Source organism: Anthonomus grandis, chromosome 3, assembly GCF_022605725.1.
Source record: "Anthonomus grandis grandis chromosome 3, icAntGran1.3, whole genome shotgun sequence".
In the NCBI taxonomy this organism is placed as follows: Eukaryota; Metazoa; Arthropoda; class Insecta; order Coleoptera; family Curculionidae; genus Anthonomus; species Anthonomus grandis.
In genome coordinates, this window is record NC_065548.1 from 32264554 (window position 1) to 32287456 (window position 22903).

The following is a 22903-nucleotide window of genomic DNA, read 5'->3' on the forward strand; positions in this document are numbered from 1 at the left end:
CATCTAAATTATACAATGTTAGGATTTATGAAATAAATTGTAATCTATAATAATAATTCTTGATACGAATATAAAGTAAATAAAACAATAGTTGAAGTACATAGTAATGATAATAATAATACTATTTACATATTATTATGAAATGCTCCTCCGTTCTTGAGGGAAATGTTTGAGAAGCAATTTGAAAACAAACTACTATTATTATTAGATCATACTGTAACGTCAATCTGTAACTATTTTTCCAGTGCTACCACTAAAGTTAATTCTTAAAAAAAGAAAAAAAAATAGAACAGTTTTTTAAAGCTACTCACTATCACTTTTGGCACTTCGGCAGTACTTCTGCACTCGGTTTTTATGCACTTTAAGTTCTTTTCCGATTTCACTTTTTACTGTACAGTTTACATTATCAATACTTATTACTACAAAAGGACCTTTGAACCAAGGATCAAGTTTTGTGCGATTTTCGTTGTTAATCATAATTAAGTCACCTGGCTTTAAATTGAGACCTTGAGATGTTTGATCGTATTTAACCTTGCGTTTTTCTTTCGATTTGACCAAAAATTCCTTAGTTCGTTGTCAGGAAAATTGCATGCGTTGTCGAACTTCTTGCTAGTAAGCGTCAATGTTATAAACCGGGTCAATTTTATTTGTCAGTTCGTTAGGAATTTCAGGGTTTTTTGCAAAAACTAGCTCAAAAGGAGTATAGTTATGCAAAACTCCTGGTGTTGTATTATAACAAAATGAAAAATATTTAAGACAACTGTTCCAGTCCGCGTTTCATTAACGTATGATCGCAAGTATTCATTTAATACCCTATGAGTTCTTTCGCACCCCCCAATGCTTTGATGGTGGTAAGCGGTAGAAAATTTGTGGCTAATATTCAGTAAGCTAGACAACTTCTCCATAACTTCATTTTTGTATTCGGTACCCAAATCCGTTCAGATTTCTTTCATGGGGCCGAAAACTAAAATTAAGTTCCATGATAGCTCTTGCTACAGTTGATGCCTCTTTATTTGGCACTGATACGACTACGAGGTATTTGGTCAACTCGCACTGCATAGTTACAGCGTAAACATTGTTTTTATCACTCTTAGTGAATGGTCCAATTCTGTCTATGCACACTATGTCGAAAGCCTGTTGCGGAGTTGGTGTAATGATCATGGGTTTTTTATGGGTGATTTTGCTTTTATTTATTTGGCACTTTCTGCAGTGTTTTACGTAGCTTGCAACGTCACGCGCCATATTCTTCCATCGATACTTGGTCCTTATCTTCTTTAGTAGCCTCTTTTGGCCGCAATGGCCTCCAAAAAGTGGGTCATTGTGGAATTTCTCTATAACTCCTTGTTTTTCTTTGTCGTCATTAATTATTTTGGTGTCACTATATAAAAATATTTCCAAGTTGTCTAAACAATCTTGTCCTACTAATTTGAAATCGTCTAATGAGCACGTGCTAAATATTTTATCATTTGTTTTTAATTTTAATTTTTGCAAATTGTCTTCACGAGCCAAAATTTGAAGCTGAGACAATGTTTTCCCTAAAGAAAAATTTCCATTGGTGAAACATATTTTGCTTTCAGCGCTGATTTTATTTTTTCCCCATTTTTCCACAATTATCCTTAGATAATCTGGCTTAAGCGTGAATTTTACTGATGGGATTTTAAATAAATTGTAATTGTCATTTGCAAATTTTATTTTATTGCAATTTTCTTGAATTGTTGTAGCATGAGTTTTTGCCGAGGTTTCTGCATTGTCAGCTAGGACTACTTGTTTTTTCTGTGTCATCGACCTGGTGATTGCTAAAATTTTGTGGCAGTCTGACGTCATGTTTTTGAGATCCTCAATTGTAATTCTTGATAATGCGTCTGCTACCACGTTATCACTTCCCTTAATGTATTCTATTGCGAAATTATATTCTTCCAAGTCTAGTCTCATACGCATAAGTTTGGATGATGGATTTTTCATTGAGAATAGGTAAACTAACGTCCTGTGGTCAGATATAACTAAGAAGGTTTTTCCATATAAGTAGGGTCGAAAATGGATAATTCCCCAATGTATTGCAGCTAGTTCTTTTTCTATGACGGATTTATTAATTTCGCCTTTAGTGAAGCTTCGTGAAGCGTATGCTATTGGGAGATCTTGACCCTTTGAGTTTTGAGAAAGAACTGCCCCGCAGGCTTCTTTTGACGCGTCCGTTGTAAGAATAAAGGGCTTCTCAAAATCTGGATATTTCAAGATTTGTGGGTCGATGAGCATTTGCTTCAGTTTCTGGAACGACCTTTGGCATTCTTCAGTCCATAGGAACTGCGCATTCTTTTTTGTAAGCTTCCTTAAGGGTTCCGTTATTTCAGCGAAATTTTGTATAAACCGTCGATAGTAGTTGCAAAAACTGGTAAACCTTCTGACGTCATCACTTGATTGTGGTGTAGGGTACTTAAGAATTGCGTCATATTTCGACTCATCCGGCAAAATGCCGTCGGCACGTATTTGGTGACCTAGGAAATAGCAGTTGTTTTGGAAAAATTTACATTTAGTTGGATTTAGTTTTAAATTGAATTTTCGACAAGTGTCAAAAACGTTTCTTAAATTTTGAAGGTGATGGCCTACTGAGCATCCTATTACAATTATGTCGTCCATGTAGAGAAAAGCCTTTTCAGATGTTATACCGGCAAAAGCGATGCTCATCATCCTTTGGAAACTGTTTGGGCTGACTTTAAGACCAAATGGCAAACGAGTGAAGCGATAGAAAGCTGTGTTTGTGCTGAAGGTGGTGATATCCCGTGAGCTTTCTTCCAGTGGGATCTGGTGAAATCCTGATTTTAAGTCGAGTATTGAGAACCATTTGGCTCTTCTCAGTTGATCCAAGATATCATCGATTCTCGCTATGGGAAACTTATCAGCACAAAGTTTCTTGTTGATTTGCCTGTAGTCAATTACAAGTCGCCATTTTTTCTCGCCATTAGATTTTTTAGGGACAAGCAGTATTGGACTATTGTATTCTGCTTGAGACGGCTCAATTATGTTATCCTTTAACATTTTGTCTACTTGGGAATTGATTTCGCCTATCTGGGTTTGTGGTGTATGTCGCCTATCTGGGTATGAGTATGTGTATGTAGTGTTCTGTAGTTTTTTATGTGGTTATTATATTGACGGTCATTGTAGGTATTTTGCCGCCTATTTTGATTGTAGTTGCTGTTCGGCGTATTTCCATTGTAGCGGTTGTTATAATAATTATTATCGGGTGGGTTTGAAAATCTTTCAGTACCCCTTCTGCGAACATTATTTTTTATAGGTCCCCCCCGATAATTATTTCTGTGTGTAGGATACCGTACTGGTGGTGGCTTCAGTACTCACACTGGCGAATTTTGTCAACGCTTCCTGCACAGTCTGGAAATTTATAGCTTCCATTATTATCTTTGCTTTTTCGGAAGTTGCGTTTGTCTTTGCATATGTCTCTGCCAGTTGTTCCGGTACGCCCTCGCTAACGTATGCTGTCTTCAGCTTTTGACATAGTTCCTCTATTTCGGTAGCGTATTTTGAGTCGTTTCGCTGCTTCAAGTTAAGTAGCTTGGCTGTTACTGATTGTAAGCTTTCGGGCTTGATGCCATCCTTTAGCTTTGCATGGATCAATTCGAGACTGTTGCTATTGCCTACCAAACTTCTAGCTCTACCTATGAGTCTGGTTTTGACGTAAGCGACGGCATTAACTTCGTGCGTCTCAACATTTGCCTTAAGAAGAGTGAGCGCATCCAGAAAAGACGTCAGCTTATCGGCAGAACCATCGAACTCATTTGGTAAAATTTTGCTTGCAAAATTGAAAAGTTCTAACGTAGACAGAGGCATTGTGAGCGAAATGTCTGTCTCGGTTTTATTATCGGTATCGGTTCGTCAATGTCGTCGTCGTCGTCACTACTTGTTAAATAAACTGTGATTTCGTCCTTAATTTCAGGGTCAATTTCCTTTAAAATCGAAATTGGGACTTTATAATCGACGCGAAGAACCTCGAACGATCTAATAACTCTATCTCTACAAGTTCTAAATAAAACTTTTATAGATTGATACTGATTATCGCTTAAGTTTATATAAATACGCGCTATTGTCGAAATAAACTCGTTATACCATGCTTTTCTTTGAAGTCCCCCCCCCCCGATTTATTTTTTGAACGGGTCAAAAAATTTTTTTGAAACTTGGCATAAGTAATTGGTCTATAGATACTATTTTTCACTGTAAACTAGGTAGTTGTAAATTCCAAGGTGGCGGCTGGGCGACATCTTGAGAAAAAATTTTAAATAGAAAGGGGGGTCGTGTGGTACCTCATTTTAAAGGTCTCAATGAGTACTTTATAACCCTGAAATATTAGACCCATATCTTAACTCGTTTCAAAATGGCGGCCTAATAAAAAAGTATTTTTTTTATTTTAACGTTTTACATTTTTATGATTTTTGAATAGGTAAAAATCAGTGTACGAAAATAAATGCGTCACTATTTTATTTTGACATAAAAACGACAGTTCTAAATGTCAAAATAACACATAAGCGCCATCTTGAATAAATGCATTAAATAGAAATCTTGTGTTACCTCATTTAAAAGGTTTTATTGAGTACTTTTAATATTTATTACATGGACTGGGTGGACTCCGTTTTGACCTGTCTAAAAGTAACAGCCAAAAAAATACACTGTTGCGATTTTATTAACGTTTTTAATAATAATATACAAATAATTTATAATTTTTGAATTTTGGATTTAAAGATTAACTTTTTGGTTTCTAAAGACTTACTGAACCGCCCTCGTATGTCACATTTCACGTTAAAGGTTATTGAACATTATTTAGACATTCCAAAAACCAAATAGCTATTAAAAAAACTCGAAAAAAAATTTTAAGATATTTTTCCTTAACCGGTAAATTACTCTTGTATCGGTCATTGTTAGATATTGTTTAGTGTGTTTGGCAGTTTGAATTTATTGTTCTTTTCAAAATGGTTAATTCTCGTCCATTGGAGGAAAAAGTAGAAGCAATTTTTATTTATGGAGCAACGCGTAATTTTCATGAGACTGAAAGGGTTTTCAACGAACGTTTTCCTGATCGTCCTATTTGCCGTAAATATTTAAGGGAACTTGTAAATAAATTTACAACTACTGGTACTGTCCAGGATAAAAAACGCCCAGGCCATATGTCTATTTCAGAAGAAAAGCAAGTCCAAAGAATTGGCGAAATAATAGAAAATCCCCAACATTCTACTCCAACTGTTGCTGATATCTGTGAAGTTTCAACTTCGACGGCATGGAGAGTTTAAAAAAAAAAATAGGTTTCACCCATACAAGATCCAAATGGTCCATCAACTGACTGAAGATGATCCCGACCGAAGAGTGCAATTCTGTGAAATTATGGCAGAGAGAGTAGAAAGGCAACCTACGTACGTGCGCAACATTTGTTTTAGCGACGAATGTACTTTTTTTTTTAATGGTAATGTCCACAGACAAAATTGTCGATATTGGAGTGATACCAATCCACACATTTTTCGTGAAACCCGATCTCAGTATTCGCAAAAAATCAATGTATGGGCAGGAATATTAGGGAATCATATCGTAGGGCCGCTGTTTTTAGAAAAAAATTTAACAGGTGAATTGTACTTAAATATGCTGGAAAATGCTATCGATCCTCTCATAACAGAAATTGTTGAGGCTAATGTACATGAATTTAACATGGAAATTACATTTCAACAAGATGGTGCTCCTCCGCATTTTGCCAGGAATGTGAGAAATTATTTAAATGATAATTATTTTGGTCGTTGGATAGGTCGTCGGGGTCCTATTGAATGGCCAGCTCGGTCACCAGATTTAACGCCGCTAGACTTTTTTTTGTGGGGATACCTAAAGCAAAAGGTATACGAAACAGAACCTGCCTCAATCTTTGAGCTACGACAAAGAATCAATAACATTTGTCAAAATATTGAGGCAGATGTATTTGAAAATGTTCGACGTGAATTTTCAGATAGGTTATTTATGTGTCAAGAGGTATAAGGAAATCATTTCCAGCATCTTTTAAATTAAATATTGTTTTTCTTTTGATAAATTGTTTATTTGCTAATTGTAAATTAGTATTTCATTGTATTCTATTAAAAACGTTAATAAAATCGCAACAGTGTATTTTTTTGGCTGTTACTTTTAGACAGGTCATTGAGACCTTTAAAATGAGGTACCACACGACCCCCCTTTCTATTTAAAATTTTTTCTCAAGATGTCGCCCAGTCGCCATCTTGGAATTTACAACTACCTAGTTTACAGTAAAAAATAGTATCTATAGACCAATTTACTTATGCCAAGTTTCAAAAAATTTTTTTGACCCGTTCAAAAAATAAATGGGGGGGGGACTTCAAAGAAAAGCACTGTATAATTTTATCAAATTATCTCTTACTTGAATTTTTATACTTTCTGACTGAGGTACCTTTTTCTTTAAGACTCTTTTTGATTCCCTGAAAATTTCGTCTTTTAAACTTGATAACTTGGTTAAAACGTTCTCAAATGTCACTTTTACGCCACTCATAGGTAGCCAATTTAACAAATAATGTTATAATATTAAATACTAATATAAAGCTTAAATTCATTACGTATAGAAGTTTAGAATTGTTTGCTCAGACAATGGTTTCCTATTATTTGTCTAAAATGTTTAACTAAAATCGTACAAAATTATTACCTAACTAAAAAAAAATGTAATATTTATAAAGCGTAACAGCTGACCTATAAATTTACTTCTACTAGAATAATACAATGTCAGCATAATTAATTAAAAATTAATTTGTTCTGCGAACTTGACACTGTCGTTACCCTGTTGCCCGTGGCTAATGACCTTTGCAAAAATGTATATTATCAGCGTTAGGCATAAATGTACATACCAGAGGGTCAGCAGCTGTTTACTCGGTTATATTATTCTCTGCCGCCTTTCTCGTGGGCTCTCGCTGGTGCTCTCAGGTGCTTCAATGCTCCTACTGATGTCTCTTTTCAAACTCCTTCGGTATAACTTTCGGACACTTAGTACAGTTAGAATAAACACACAGGTCGCAATAATGTACAAAACGGCACGAATATTATGTGGAACTGATAGTTTTTCGTCTTCGACTATAAAGTTTGAGTTAACCACACCCGAACTGATTACCTCACTTTCTTTCGATATGGATTTTCCCATAATTACTGATACTTAGCCGTTAATACATAGACTATACTGGGTTTTGCAGTCTGCAACGGTTTTACTTCACGCACGTTTTAAACGTTCCTGAATTTGCCTTGGATCTTTAGGCAGGATCGCCATGTGGAAAGGTAGGTACCATAGGGTGTATGAAATAAGACTATAACAAGGTTTGGTAATAGACTGCTTTATTGTATGCTTGATTCCTCTGAATACAGTTTGGTTGTGACGCATTATAACAATAACACAACCAAGGTTATAATCGAGGTTATAATAATATAACAAACCTTGATGGCACCACAAATAGAGGATAATTTAAATGCAACAGTCCATACAGTGACAGGCTACGCTCCTTGCGTTCTTCATTTTGGTTAAAATCCTCGATTAATGTCAACACAGCATCTTTTAAAAGATATTCCATGTGATGATTTTGTTGACGCAGACAAGGCTGTTTCCAAGGCCAGGCTTCGGATGCGAGAACATGCACGTAAACAAGCCCTGCATTTTAATGCGTCTCGATACTCTGCCAAATTGTTAACTGTGGGAGATGTTGTGGCTATTGAAGACTCACAGCTGGTTGGCGGAGGAAAGTTAAAACCGAAATTTAAGGGTCCTTTTGCAGTCAAAAAGGTACCACACAATGAAAGGATCTATCAAAAAAAAAAAAAGGAATCTGGAGGTAGTGGCAACTCCACTATGCTTAAAAGGTGGCAACTCCGCCTGTGATAAAAAAAGAAGGAATCTGGAGGTAGTGGCAACTCCACTATGCTCGAAAGATGGCAACTCGGCCCCGGTAAAAAAAAAACTCATCTAAATCTAAATGGGCAATGATTAATGACATTTTCACAAAAATATAATTTTTTTTTTTTTTTTCTTGATAACTGTTGAATTTAGGTATAGGACATGATGCATGAAACATATGTAGAATTCCACGCGAAATTCAAAGATGAAATAAAAAAAAGGTGCTTTCAATTTATTTTTGAGCAACCCTGTATATACAAACTTCACGTACAAAAACGCGCAACTCGAAATAAAAATCGACAGGTCCGAGCGTTTTTTTTTTCGAACACACCCCTGAATTTTAAATGAATTTAGACATAACTTTTGGGATGCACTGTATACATTATTGCATTACAATTCAAAAATACCGCTACGCTTGTTATGTGCACAATGAAAGACAAAGAAAACACGATTAAAATGAGACGATAAAACACAAAGACGATGAAACACGAACGCAACTTGTGATTTAGCCGCTCGTGAAAGCCAGGCCTACAATAGCTGTATTCGATTCAACGCCGGTTCTGGTTCTGGTTGACAGCTATTTGACGCTATTAACAGAATATTTGACGTATTTGGTTACAAATAATGACGTCAACGCATAACCAATACCAAACCACCCGAATGCAATGGTTCTGCTGTTTTTTTTATTGGTTATGGTTCTTGCTATATTTGTGTTCTGTGGGTTCTTGTTTATCTTTTTGCTTCGGTTTGGTGGCGTTTGCTTTACACTTTTCTACTTTTCCCCCCAGAAAAAAAATTAAAATTGCTGGTCAGATTGGGGTACCTTCCTCTATAACGCTATATACTTTAGACACTAGAAGATTGTAGGGATATTATTACTAATCCTCTTTTATATTATAGTAGGTATGGAGTAAGATTTTACCAGCCCTGCAAGTGTAAGAGACCTTAATCGGCATGCGGCCCGTCATTGCCACCTGTCTTAAATAGTCAAGTGTATAATCATCTAAAAATTAAAAACAAAATACCTAATAATTTAAAGGGCTATTAAATAAATTATTAAGTAATAAAGGCCCTGCATTTATTTCTGCAGTGTAGTAAGCGAGAGTAATATGATGTATGTAGTTTTTATTTACTTTAGTAGAAAAGAAATACCAAAAAACCTACCAGTAAGAAGTAAATGGCAAGTAGAAAGCCTCTATATATATGGACTTATCGTTAATTAAAAGGTGTACATTTTCCATTTTATCTGGTTTAATATAAATACTGCTTAATTATTACTACCCTGTGGGATCGTATTATTGTATATTCAAGTTTAAATAAAAAAATGTTATCAATAAAAACAATTTTGTCTTTTATCTCGTGTTTACAAACAAATCTAAACCAAATCGGATAACCACCTCGCCGGTCTGGTTCGAGATAATTATGACAGACCAAGAGTAAACAATGACGTCATTAAATGTAAAACGAATACGGTTGGTATCACTTCGGTTAACCGAAGATCAGAACAGCGTTCACTCGAATATAGCTAATAAGAAAATTCCTGAAAAATGACGTTTCTACGTCAATGTCAAAAATTATGTCAAATATCGTGAAAAGTAAATAGAGGTTTGCTACATGGATTTAATTATTTTTTCATTAGCATTCAAACATAAACAAGAATATCTTAATTATCCTAATTACATGATACTACTGCTAAAGCCTTAAAAATGACTCATGTAACCTGAATATTGTGAATGGTTGTATATTTATAAACTTTAGTGATTCTTAAATATTTAACCTCTTTATAGACTAAATCTACGGAATGCAAAAATGACTGGTAAGATCTGTATTTGTAGAATTTACATTTTACAACTGTGTTCAGATAAGATAAAATGTCCAAAGTCGTCTGTAGCATAAACAAACGCAAAATTCAATTTATTCATCAGCTGTGCTTAGGGTGCGCCCTCTACTTGCATTAATTTACAATAAAATGACAAAACTAATTGAAGTCAAAAAGGAAAGTGATTTTAAATATGAGTTCTCAAGTGAGCACAGTAGTTTGTTGTTTCGTTTGTGGCGCCACATCCAATCTTCAAAGATGCTCTAAATGTAGAGGAATCTATTACTGCAGTAAAGATCATCAGAAGAAAGATTGGAAAAGACATAAACAGAGTTGTAAGGAAACTGAAGCAACAAACTGTAATGCCAGCTCATTTGAGCAAAAGTTTGGACGTTCCTATAATAATCAATTGGATCCTGCCACTTTTACTTCAGAGGGTAGTTCCGAGAGTGAGATTTTAAGTGCAGCTGGGGAGTTGTTAGGAGGAACATTGAGTCCTGTCCTGAATAATAATATTGAGGAAGTGGTATCTAAAGGTAAGAGTAAGTAGTCCCTGTTGGTATGGGTAATTAATTTGATGGTCATTCTGTAGTTTAGCCATTTTTATCAAAATTAAGGTATTTCCTTCAGATAATCAATTTTATTTAAGAGCTGAAGAGGAAACATTTTCCGAGTATTCTGATTATTATTAATATTTTAAATTGGAAGGTTTACATTTATATAGTTGCTATCAACGAAAAATTCTTTATCATTAAGACTTCTGCTTGTGGAATCTTTGAGGTGCACCTTTGACAAATAAACTGCCAAATAGAATGTTGGTGGCACCTATACATAATAATTTATGTGGTACTTACAAATGGTCTCAGTCAATATTATAAACTCAGTAAATAAATAAATATAAACATATTTGCACAAATGTAACTAATTACTCTTATATTATCTCTATAATTACAATGTAAATGTATTCCGTTGATAATTAATTTAAATTTTAAAAGTTTGCTACCATACTCTCTACTAAGTCCCTACAATCTACTATTTTCCTGACACTCTTGTATCCCATTCATAAAAATGGGAAGAGAAACATTGTTAAAAACTATAGACCTATAAGTATACAATCAGCAATTCCAAGACTCCCAGCAGCCTCTTCTATTTATTTTATTCATAAATGACCTAGACGCTTTTGACCTAAAATTATTTATTGCAGTTGAGTCTGAATGATATATTAAAACTGCAAAATTAAAAAAGTATTTATTTTTGACCAAAATGTGTGTGTGTACCCTGAATTAAAAATTCCTCCTAAAAATTATTGCTTTTACTTATATTTTCAAGTGAATTTTAGTTTCACCGACAAAATTTGAAACATCAGCTGTACTGTAATCATTCTCAGCAACAGTTATACAATAATTTTAACCTAATAAATTTAAATTGGTATACTATTAAAACATTTAATTTGATTGCAAATATGATTGAAATTATTAATTAACCAAAGGTCTATTTAATTTTTTATTTTGTGATAATTTACCACATTATTTATTTCATTTGGTAGTATATTTACTACTTAAGGTAGTATAAAAGAAATAATTAAGATTGCAGTTAACATCTAGCAACATAAAATTTCCTTGTACACAAAAATTTAATTTTCAAAAAAAAATGTTGGTATTAAATTTGATGACTAGATTATTTATGGTAATTTTTATGCAGCAGATAAAACTCTATTATAATTAGCAACAATTATTAAATAATCATAAAATGTATGGTCTTTGTTAACTTGAGTATATTTTTGATAACATTAATAAACATAGCAAAAGGTTTAATAATAGAATGTATACAAATATCTTTTAAAAGCCTACTTAACAATTTATTGAAGTCACCCAAAATAAGTATTTTTTTTTCTTCCTATTACTAAAAGATATGTCAGGAGAGTTCTGGCTATTAATGCTAATTGACTTATGATTAAGGACCTCTGTTGTAGCTTCAGGTTGATTATATACACTTTGACAATTTGGTTTCACATTTGTATTACTTCTCACACAACTTCTTAGGTGGTTGATTTCTTCAGATTCTGAATGATTATCTGCTTGCATTGTTTCTAGTGATACATATTTTGCAATTAATTGACTTATGTTCTTCTAGTTCCTTTTAGGCAGCAATACTCTTCTTTAGAACATAGTTATTAGCACAAAGTTCTTGAATGTCACTCCTCAAGTTTGAACCTTGCAAAAGTACCTGTTCTTTATGATGTAATAACTAACACTTATGACAATTACCATATGGCCAATTACCTTAAAAAATACAATCTTAGAGAGGAATGCTTCTGTGAAAAATGGTTAACAGAAAAGACAACCACTACAGCTCTTTCAAACTTGGGTTCCCTAGATAAAATGAGGGTGGAATCATGTTAGCAGACTAATGATCACTGGACGCAATGATTAATAATTTTCTGTGTTCAACACCAGAGGATCTCTTAACCAGTAAAGGTAACTGAGAATGATACTACAAGTCTAAATCCAGATGTTAATAAATCAAGAAAACCTATTAGCATGCCTGTTGATAATGGTGTTTTAAAAATTTCCTTTAGAATTAAGTTTTGAGATTTTTAAGTCTTTAATGAAACATTAGCATATTGTCTTTGCTTAAATAAACACTGGCTAGTGCTTTTAGAATTGGCAAAAATTTCTCTTAAAAATTATGGAGCCATTTCTGGTTGTTGCAGGTTGGAAAAGTTTTTTTTGTTTACCCAATTTTAATCTTCTCCTGAAGATGCTAACATCATTAGTGAACCACATGTGTCATTGAAATATTCAATCACTGAATAGTAAGCCCGAGTACATAAGAATTTTTTAATAGTAATTTAAATTGTTTAGGAGATTTTACCTCCCTATTGCTTCTCGGCAGATGGTTAAAAACTTTTATACCCTCATAAAAAACTGATCTCTTGACTAAAGCAGATGTTGGTATAGGAAGACGTAAATTACCATGCTCCTCCAAAAACATATGTCATACCTGAGATTCAATCAGAGAGAAGTATTCAAAAAAAGTATACTGTCCTTCCAATTTCCCCTCCAAGCTCTTGACAAGCCACAGTAACCGCAAAACAGCCTGGAGAAACTGGATTGCTGAGGGACAGTATCCTTGTCAATAACTAGACTCAGAAATGTATTGACACAGTACTGCTGGACAGGACAGTTGGCAACAAAAATGTAATCAAGGCTATGGTTATTTGTAAAACATAATAGCTTAGTCTTTTGTGGATTTAAAGATAATAAATTTGCCCTAAACCACTGAAATATAAGTTTAAGATCAGTCATTATGGCTCTGTAGGGAGTTGATATCAAAACCATGCCAGAGAATGGTTGTGTCATCCACAAACAATGTAAATTTTACCTGGATACAGAGTTGGGTAAGGTCATTTATATATAGGGGAAAAAGTATTGGTCCCAATGCAGATTCCTAAGGGACTCCCCAGTCGACAGTTGTAAACTTAGACCCCACACACACTTGTTGACAGCAACCTTTTAGATCTTTTAAACTGGGATAACCTTAGCGGATTTTAAGCAAGGCGGAAAAGTTCCCACAACCCATGATGCATTAATAGCTTCAACAAGGACATTCAAAGTTATATAATAATAAGCTTTATTTCCAACAGGTTACATATTGTGTTTTTTTTCAGAACTGTCTAAATACATTGGAGGTATGGTGCGCTGTTAACAGGTTAGGCTTGAATGCGGCTAAATGTAGTGTGGTCAGTTACTCTAGATCAAAAACACCCTTAAATTTTAATTACTTTATTAATGATACTATTTTAAGTAGATTAGAGCAAATTACCGATCTTGGTATCACCTTTGACTCTGAATTTACATTCGTTCTACACTTCAACAACATAGTCAAGTCAGCCCTGAGAAGGCTTGGGTTCATAATTAGAAGTTCTCAGAGTTTTACTTTGGAATCTACATTAAGACTGCTTTTCTGTTGCTTTGTGAGATAAAAACTGGAGTTTAGCTGCATTATATGGAACCTGCTCTATCAGAATCATGTTGGTCTCCTTGAATCTGTTCAGCATAGATTTGCTAAGTTTTTGGCCTTCAGGCAGGATGGCATATATCCGGTAAGAGGGTTTGATCATCGGCAACTATTGGAACTCTTCAATCTACATCCATTACATCTCAGAAGAATGATCTTCTCTGTAAAATTCCTGCATGGGTTACTGAATGGATTCATTGATAGTCCTGTACTTCTGTCTGGTGTATGGTGTTTCAAGGTGCCTAGGCTTAATGCTAGACATCCCCTAACATTCTTTCTGCCAAGGCCTCATACTAACATCCTGTTGAAATCGCCACTATATACAATATGCGCTATATTTAATCGGAGCTGTCGCATGTGCGATATAAATTTCTGTCCGGTTCATGTGATTGTCGATACCTTGGTGGATCATTACTCTTGGGATTAAGACCCATGTGTTTAAATTATAGTTAGTAGGTATATTGCAGTTAATTTAATTTAATTTTGTTGAATATGTGATTATCTTGTTAAACTTTTATAATTGGGTTTTTAAATCATATTAATAGTTATTTGTTCTAATTTTTTGGATAACTTTTGAGATTGTGACTTTACTTTACTTTTTTCTTTTCTTTTTATTCTTTTAGGTTTGTTTGTGTGTGTTTTTTTAAATATATTTTTCATTGTTTTCCAACTGTTTCCTGTTATTGGGCAAGTTGCCTGTTGGAAATAAAGGCTTATTATTATTATAATATACCCAGTTACAGGAAAAACAATTAAATATATAGATGTACAAGTACGAATGCATGAACTGTATTAGATTCATGCAACTAACCTATGAAAGAATTGCTAATAAAAAAAAAGTAGTGAGTTTGACAAAATAAATAATAAAAAATCAACACTAAATTAGGATAAGAATCAAGAATTCATTTAAATCAAAAATAACATACTTATATCTAAGTATGTTAAGAAATATTTTAGCAGATCCTCTCCAGCTGAGTTTTTATTTTTCATTGAAAGTAATATTTGTTTAAGCTAATCCAGGTCTGTAGGTTAGGTTTTTCTCAGCAATTTCGGTAAAAAAATTATTAATGTCATCAGCAGGGAAGTTAGGCACAGCCTTAGAATAATGTTATGGTTCTATATGAATTATAATATTGATGAAAAACTGGACAATCTGTAAATTTTCTCAAAGTATGACGAGAATGGAGATTCTTACATGAAGTCCCTTAGTAAACCAGGACTTATTCTTTTTTGGTTTGATTTTCACTATGGGAAAAGAGGCATAAAAGACGTGTACCAATTTCTGGTGGAAGCATGAGGTTAGGTCAGGCGAATCCATCATGCCGTCCCATCCAGCCGCATATGCTGAAATGCCCCGAAATTCTTTTTGCTAAAAATTCGATCATAAGAACATGGAGCAGTCTTGGTTCATATCTCCTCTTCACTAATTTCACAAATAACTGCTTTATGGTCCGAAATGCCAGAATTCACAACGGTGTAATTTACCGCATGTTCAGGATAGTTAGTGCAGATATAGTCAATAGTGCTGGATGAGAACTGAGTAACGGAGATTCAACATGCATTTTAAGGTTAAATGAATTAAGTAGGTTACATAGTATCAGTGCTTCAATAGAGCTCTCCTCATTATAATTTACATTGAAATCACCTGCCAGAGTGAAGAATCTAAACTTAGATTAAACGAAGACCAATTACAGACTTTGGTCTTTTTACTCTTTATAATAAAGTTGAGTCCAGTAATTTTGATTTTATATATTGATTTTATTAATTTAATATTAGAGGCTGTGGAAAGCACTTTTCCGCTAAAATGTAAACTTATTAGTAGACACCAAAAAGAATAAAAAATAAGCTGGTTTAATAATGACTTTCAAAATGAATGCAAAAATTAAATCAAGGCTTAAATTTTTTCTGTTCAGTTGCCGAAAATATGATAAATAGTCTTTACACAACACTTTTAATGAACACTTAAAGCATCTGTCAATAATATTTCTGAGTTTAAATTTAAAGAAATAGTTACAATGATGTTAGGGATGCTATTTCATAACTGGAAAATAGTAAAAGTAGAGACTGCAATGATATTAATAAAAATTAATAAAAAAGTAATAAAGACCATCCAGAATGTAATTGTTTTACCCCTAACAAAACTAATAAATCAATCTATATTCTGTTATGTGTTGTGCAATAAATTATTCCTCAATAGCTCAAATCTGTGTAAAAAGCTCTCTAAATACCTCATTTTGTATCGAAATCTTGTGAAGGTGACTTCAAGGCAGGCTGTTCTAATGGATTATCATAGATACTTTCACTCAAATATATCATATGCCATCTTGTCGCATGAGCATACTCGAAGAGGAGAAAAGAGGAAGGAGGAAGAAAAACTTCACGCGCATATTGAAAAACGGTGGAAAATAGCAAACTTTGAAAATCAATAACTCCGTTATTTAAAGTAATAAAAATATTCCGATTACACAACGTTAAAAATCAGCACAAAATCTAGAAGAATGATGGAGTGGCATGGAGTTTAGAAGATCTGTATATTTTCCGTTAATTGAATCTTACCTTAGGTATGCCATTTGCTTCTGGGGTAATGCAGCTGCCTACCATCTACAAATGCTGCTTGTTTTACAGAAGCGTGCTGTACGTTACATCTGTGGGGCGAAACCAAGAGATTCCTGTCGCCCATTATTTGTTAGGCTGGGCATACACACTGTCTTCTCCCTCTACATTTAGGAAGTGGCCTGCTTACTTTTTGCAAATAGCTTTAAATTTATAACCCCAAATCCAAGATACTTAACGCGTCAAGTAATGATCTAAATCTTCCAATCCAATCCTCCACATTAACTAAAAAATGTATTTTCTATGAGGGATTAAAAATTTTCAATCGTTTACCAGGTGGTATCAGGGAGGCAACACGTATTGACACTTTTAAATGTAAATTGAAAATACTTTTGACCGAAAAATGTTACTATTCACTGGATGAATACTACGTCGACACATTCTAATTTTCCCTAAGTGTAAGTTTACAGTATTTGAATTTTATTTAATTTTTTTGTATGGTTAGAATTCTTTGCTGTCTTATACTTGAGGGGATAATTATGGAATTTAATTTACTTTTTATGTATTTTTTTTCTGCTGTTCTTATGTATTGTTTTCTGATGTTTGTTTTGGAACTCGAGTGTGTATGGGGTGTAGTGGTAGTAATTTAAGGAAGCTTTGTTAAGAAAAATTTTTCTTTGTTAATAACAATAAAGCATGTTTTTTTTTTTTTTTTTTTTTTGAATTTAAAATGAAAAATTGGAATTTTTAATCGCTTATATACATATAAGTTTTTACTTAGTTAAGACTTAAAAAAGTGCTCTAGACATGTATTATTACAAATAAACTTTATTGATTGAATTGTGGTTCCCCGACTTAGTAACAGACATCATATTCTTTTACCTTTCTACCCCAAGAACCAACCTACTGAAATGTTGACCGATTTATCTATGATATACCGACGCCCTATATGAGAGTTAATTTTATATTTTTAATACATATTAGAAAGTCTGGCATATCGTGTTTTCGATCAGTAGGAGCAGTTATTTCTGTGTGAGGTCCTTCTTTTTGGTTTTTTTTCTTTTTGCTTTTATTATTTCTTTTTACTCTCTTAAATAAATCTACCTAATGTCAAGGCAGTAATGTAAACATTTTGTTTGTTTTTAAATAAGTGTATCTTTTAGTGACACTTGTACAAGTATCTAGAAATGGAAAACTAAACTAAGATAACATCATATGCATATTTCTTAAATTTTTTAAAATTACTGCAAAAGGAATCAAGACTATTTATGGGATATGAAATGAGAAAAGAGCCACTCAGGATATCTGATGAGGCCACTCAGCACTTTGTAAGCAAAACAGACATTATAAAATTATTTTCTTAATGACAATGCAGTAACAGACAAATAAGACATAGTTTGCTCCATACTAAGAACTACCCCAGATTTGAATAGTCTGTATCTTACAAAGTTTATAAATCTGGATTGGATGTTTTCAATTCGACATATGTTGTTTTGATAACAAGGGGACCATATTATATTTGCGAATTCAAGATTCGATCGAACTAAAGATAGATATGATGTTTTTAGTGCCGGAATGTTTGTAAAATCCTTGCATGATCTCCTCAAAAAGTCTAAGAGTTTATTTGCCTTACAGATCATAATGTCAAAATGGTAAGAAAAACTAAGCTTTGGATCTAGATAAACACCCAGATTCTTCACCAATTCAACAATCTTTAATGCAACATTGTTAATGGAATAATCAACAGCATAAGGTTTTTTTTCTACTAAATCTCAAAAAACAACATTTATTTAAGTTAAGCAGTATGCCATTTTGTTGGCACCAGGAATATATTATGTTTATATCATTTTGCAAAGTAATAATATCATTTGGAGTGGAGATTTGTCTGTATACTTTTAGGTCGTAAAAGTCAACAAGCAGGAAATGGGATTCCAAGAATGATCCAAGATCATTAATAAAAAGACTAAAAAGCAGGGGTCGGAGATGGGAACCTTGAGCAACTCCAGAAGATGCCTGAAATGGTGAACATAGGAACATAGTACTATTTTTACTTGCTGCTCATGGTTGGTTTAATATGACTGGACAAACATTTGATAATTTCCAATTATTGGGAAACTCGCCAAGTAATAAAGATTGATTAAAAATATAATAAAGAGTTGGATATGGTGAATGCCAACATTCTTTTAGCACTCTATTGGGTATAAGATCAGGTCCAGCTTCTTTGCTGATGTCAAGTCTAGAAAGAGAGCATTCAACTATTCAACATCAATAGGGCTTATTAATACATCAGACACTAAATTAAATCTTTCAGAATCATGATTATTTAAAACATTTTTAGTTCCCACTCAGTGTTTAACATACTAGTGTTGTAAACAGATGAAGAAGTGTAAAGCAAATAATTCAGTAATAGAAAGGGCAGAGTCAGCTTTAGAGTCATCAAGAAAAATTTCACTTGGAAGTCTAGTATTACCATTATTAGACTGAGAATTAACAAACTTCTTTAATATTTATACTTCCTTAGAAATATTTACTCTCATTGATGATAGAATTTTCTGCTTTTCTAAGATTGTAACATTCCATGGTCAGATTACTAGCTTCCAACCGCAGGGCAATAGAATTTACATAAGCAGAAGGAGAACCACCCTTCTTATACAATTTATGCATGATTTTCTTCTGAGTTATGTTTTTTAGTTTTTTTGAGAACCATTGGGGATAATGTTAGGAGAAAAAAAGTGTTTTATAGGTACAAACTTATTAAAACAGTCATACAGTACTGAGTAAATGTTAGAAACAGTGAGATCTAAATCATTATCATGATGGTTTTCCAGTTGTAATCTAATAAGTGATTGTTGACAAGTGCACATGTTTAAAATTATAATACCAAGTTCAGGTGCATCCAAAAGGATTTAGGTTGATAAGGCAACTTCAAGTCGTGGGTGATGAGGATCATGTTTAACAAGACCACTGCATTTAACTGTATAAGATATATCAAGATTTGAGAAGCAAAGATCCAGAATAGACTCGTGATCATTGACCACCCTATTGAACTGAGTCAAATCTTCAAAGGCTACCATATCACATAGCAGGGTCTCTCTTCCATGCAATACAATACTAGGATGGAGACCATGCTGATCATCACTATAAACCATATTTAGTAGATGTTGCTGTTATTTTGTCTGGTATTGTAAGGTCTTTTAGAGATTAGAAGCACTCTGGACCAGCTGAACAGACAGAAAATTAATAAACATATTGGCAGAGAGGAAGAGAGAGTGCTGAAAGATCTGAGGAAGGACAAAACCCTTAAAATCCGACCAGCGGATAAGGGTACTGCGACAGTTATAATGGACGTGAATACCTACGAGACCAAAATCGAAGAGGTTCTACAGAAAGGAAAATACAGGTTGTTATCAAAAGATCCAATGGCGACCATTGAAGGAAGAGGGTACAGAACACTAGAGAACTATTCCTTTTTTAACGGGCGCCGTACATACAAGACTTGAAGACTTACCCGACATCACAGTAAGCCTCCACATCTTTATGGACTACCGAAGGTTCACAAGGAATTGATGCCACTGCGACCCATTACTAGCTCAAGGGCAACGTCAGAACTTTCTAGGTTCCTTTTAGAAATAATCAAACTGAATACTGATTCATACGTTAAGAACTCCAGTCATTTTGTGGATCTACTTCGACCTATCAACATCGGACCAGAGGATAAAATGATTAGCTTTGACGTGTAAAATGGTATTATAAGAACGTCTGTTTATCGAAAACCCACACATACTGGACAATACCTACACGGTCGATGGCGAAGGAAACCAGAACCAAGCAAGAGGATGAATCAACTGGGCTTCTCGCAATCCCCTATATAAAAGGTACATCCGAGAAAATCCGACGCCTTGCTAAAAAGTTTCATCTAAAAACTGCCTTTAGATCTGGCAATACAATAAGAAGTTCTGTTTCCATAACAAAGCCAGAATCTACAGCAGACACCAACAACTGCATCTACCAGATCCCTTGTGAGTGTGGGGACTCATATGTTGGAGAAACCAAAAGGCCTTTGGCAGTTAGGACCAAGGAACATTGCAAATGGACGACCACTGGAGAAGTAGCCAGATCAGGCATTGCTGAACATACTTGGACAAACGGCCATAACATTCACTGGTCTGAATATATAACGCAAAACCAGGGCGTCTTCAGCCAACCCGGTGTGGATGTTCCCAACATATGGAGACCTTTTCTATTAGACGCTCTCTTCACGCATCATCAGAATTTACGTCTCATTGATCCCATCAATCATATATAAGCCTGCAAAATAGGAAATTGCTTTAGTTTACACTTGATAACGGTCGGAGATACTTACCGACCGAAACGTGGTGTTGTACGAAAACAAAGACAATGTCAGTCCGAATACCTGTTTCCTATAGACCACGCAACATTATAATAATAATAATAACGTTTATTAAAACCAATATACTAGCTTACTAGCCAATATAGTAAATAAAAACAAACATTTAAAAATATCACTGAAGCACGCTAAGGTAAACGTCAAATTTAGTTAATTGTCTTTATTGAGTAAACAGTCCATAGCCAGGATTAGAAAGGTCATTTAAAAGTATAATAATTGGTACAATATGTAATAGTAATACATGTAAGTTGATATTTCAAAAGCCGTTTGAAACAAAAAGCATTCATTTGATGTATTTAAGATTTATTAAATCATTGAAAACTTTTCTACCCTTTAAAAATATCCATTTTTTGGTTTCGCGTTTGAAAGAGTCAAAACTTTCAACCATCCTTATATCATTTGGGAGTATGTTATACAATCTTAGAGTATAATATTCCAAACTCCTTTGACCATGAGTTTTATGAGTCATGGTTGGATATGCCAAGATGTTTTGCCTAGCAGATAATATTTAACTCTGCCTTGTTTCTCTTTATGTATATCAGGATTTCTAAGTAATAGAATTGACGCAAATCTAATATGTTACTTTCAGAAAACAGGTTATCAGTGGGATATGTTCTGTCTGCCAAAAATTATTTTTAAAAATCATTTTTGAATTGATTTTCATTTTTGTATATGTGTTTCAGAAACGCTTCCCCATCCCAAAATCCCATAAGCTAAATGACTTTTTACAAGAGACATATATACAATTTTTAGATATCTGGTAGTCAAAAAGTCTTCAAGATACATAAATGTTGAGAGGGTCCCCTTAACTTTTGAACCTCTTCATCAATATGAAGGTCCTATTTAAATAAATTGTCAATTTTAATACCAAGATATTTAAAAGATGGTGCTTCGGGTATTTCACAATCCCCAATATTGCCAAGCCTTGGAAGGGAATTTCTGTAATTGTGGGAAGACATGTCCTTAGATTTTTGTATATTTAAAGTTAATTTATTGTGTTGAACCCAGTTTTTTAATTCCACAAAGTGTTTTTCAATTTGGGTTGGTATAATTTGCCAAGACTTTGCTCTACAGACTAAAACGGTGTCATCAAGATTACTCATGCTGTTTACATAAATTATAAAAAGTAAATTCACTGCATGTCTCATGACAGTCAGAATCAAAGGCTTTTGGAAGATCCACAAATAGGCATAAGCAAGCTTCACTATTATCTAATGCATCAGATATGTGTGATGGTTAAAATGTAATTGCATCCTGCGTAGATCTCCTCTCCCTGAAACCATAATGCAAGTCTGACAAAGCAGTAAAATTAGTTAACAAATTGGTCACTCCTTTTTTAATTAAATGTTCAAAAATGTTCGAAAATGTTAACAAAAATGAGAGAGGTCTGTAATTTGATTTTGTTTTTATCACCACTTAATATAAGGGTTTAATAATGCCGTTTTTTAGGCAGTCCGGAAAGCACCCTATATTAAACGACTTATTTATTATTCACGTCAAAATCTGTAAAATGTTGTTTAGGCATTTACTTCTTACATTGTCTAATCCAGGAGATTTTTTTATTTTAAGATTTATTATAGTTCTATTGACTTCAAAGATTGGCATATGCCTTAAAACCATAGAATTTTCGAGATATTGAATGTCATCATTATAATTTGGATTTTGACCTAGTTCGCTATAGAAGAGATTGAATTCATTTGAAATAGTCTGTTTCTTAGTGTATACATTACTATTTGTAGATTTTATTTGGCGTATTTTGGTTTTTGATTTAGTTTGTTACAAATTTTATTTATGTGGTCTCAAATTTTTGGTTTTGATGTAGAATTTTGATTCATTTGCATTTCAAAATATTGTTTCTTACTATTGGCTTTTAATTAATTTTTATATGTGTTATATTTATGTTTAATGTCTATATTATTGGTTGTTGAAGTAGGTCAGCGTATAGTTTATTTCTTTCTTATAATAGTTTTTTGTACATTAGAGTTCATCCATTCTTTTCGAAAATGGTTTTTGTCTTGTTTAAATTTTATAACCATAGTTTTTTTTGTAAATGAAATTGCAGTTTATCTATACAAATCATACTTGTACTTTCATTATTTGTGCCATAAACTTCAACCCATGTTTCTAGTCTCAAATCATTCTTAAGGTTAGTATAATTTATAAGGCGTTTATTTTGAGCCGG

At 33.6% G+C, this 22903-nt stretch overlaps 1 protein-coding gene across 3 annotated transcripts in view; it reads left to right on the forward strand.

Annotated features, from left to right (window-relative positions):
• The first annotated feature begins 9508 nt into the window (after positions 1 to 9508).
• The window catches only part of LOC126734400 (egl nine homolog 1-like), a 48925-nt gene continuing 35530 nt past the window's right edge, over positions 9509 to 22903 (forward strand). The window contains exon 1 of one of the 3 annotated variants that reach the window (XM_050438018.1): positions 9509 to 10282. In XM_050438018.1, coding sequence (XP_050293975.1) covers positions 9934 to 10282 — 349 coding nt within the window. In that variant the 5' untranslated portion in view covers positions 9509 to 9933. The remainder of the gene's footprint in view (positions 10283 to 22903) is intronic. The other 2 variants (XM_050438020.1, XM_050438021.1) reach the window with 2 other exon arrangements.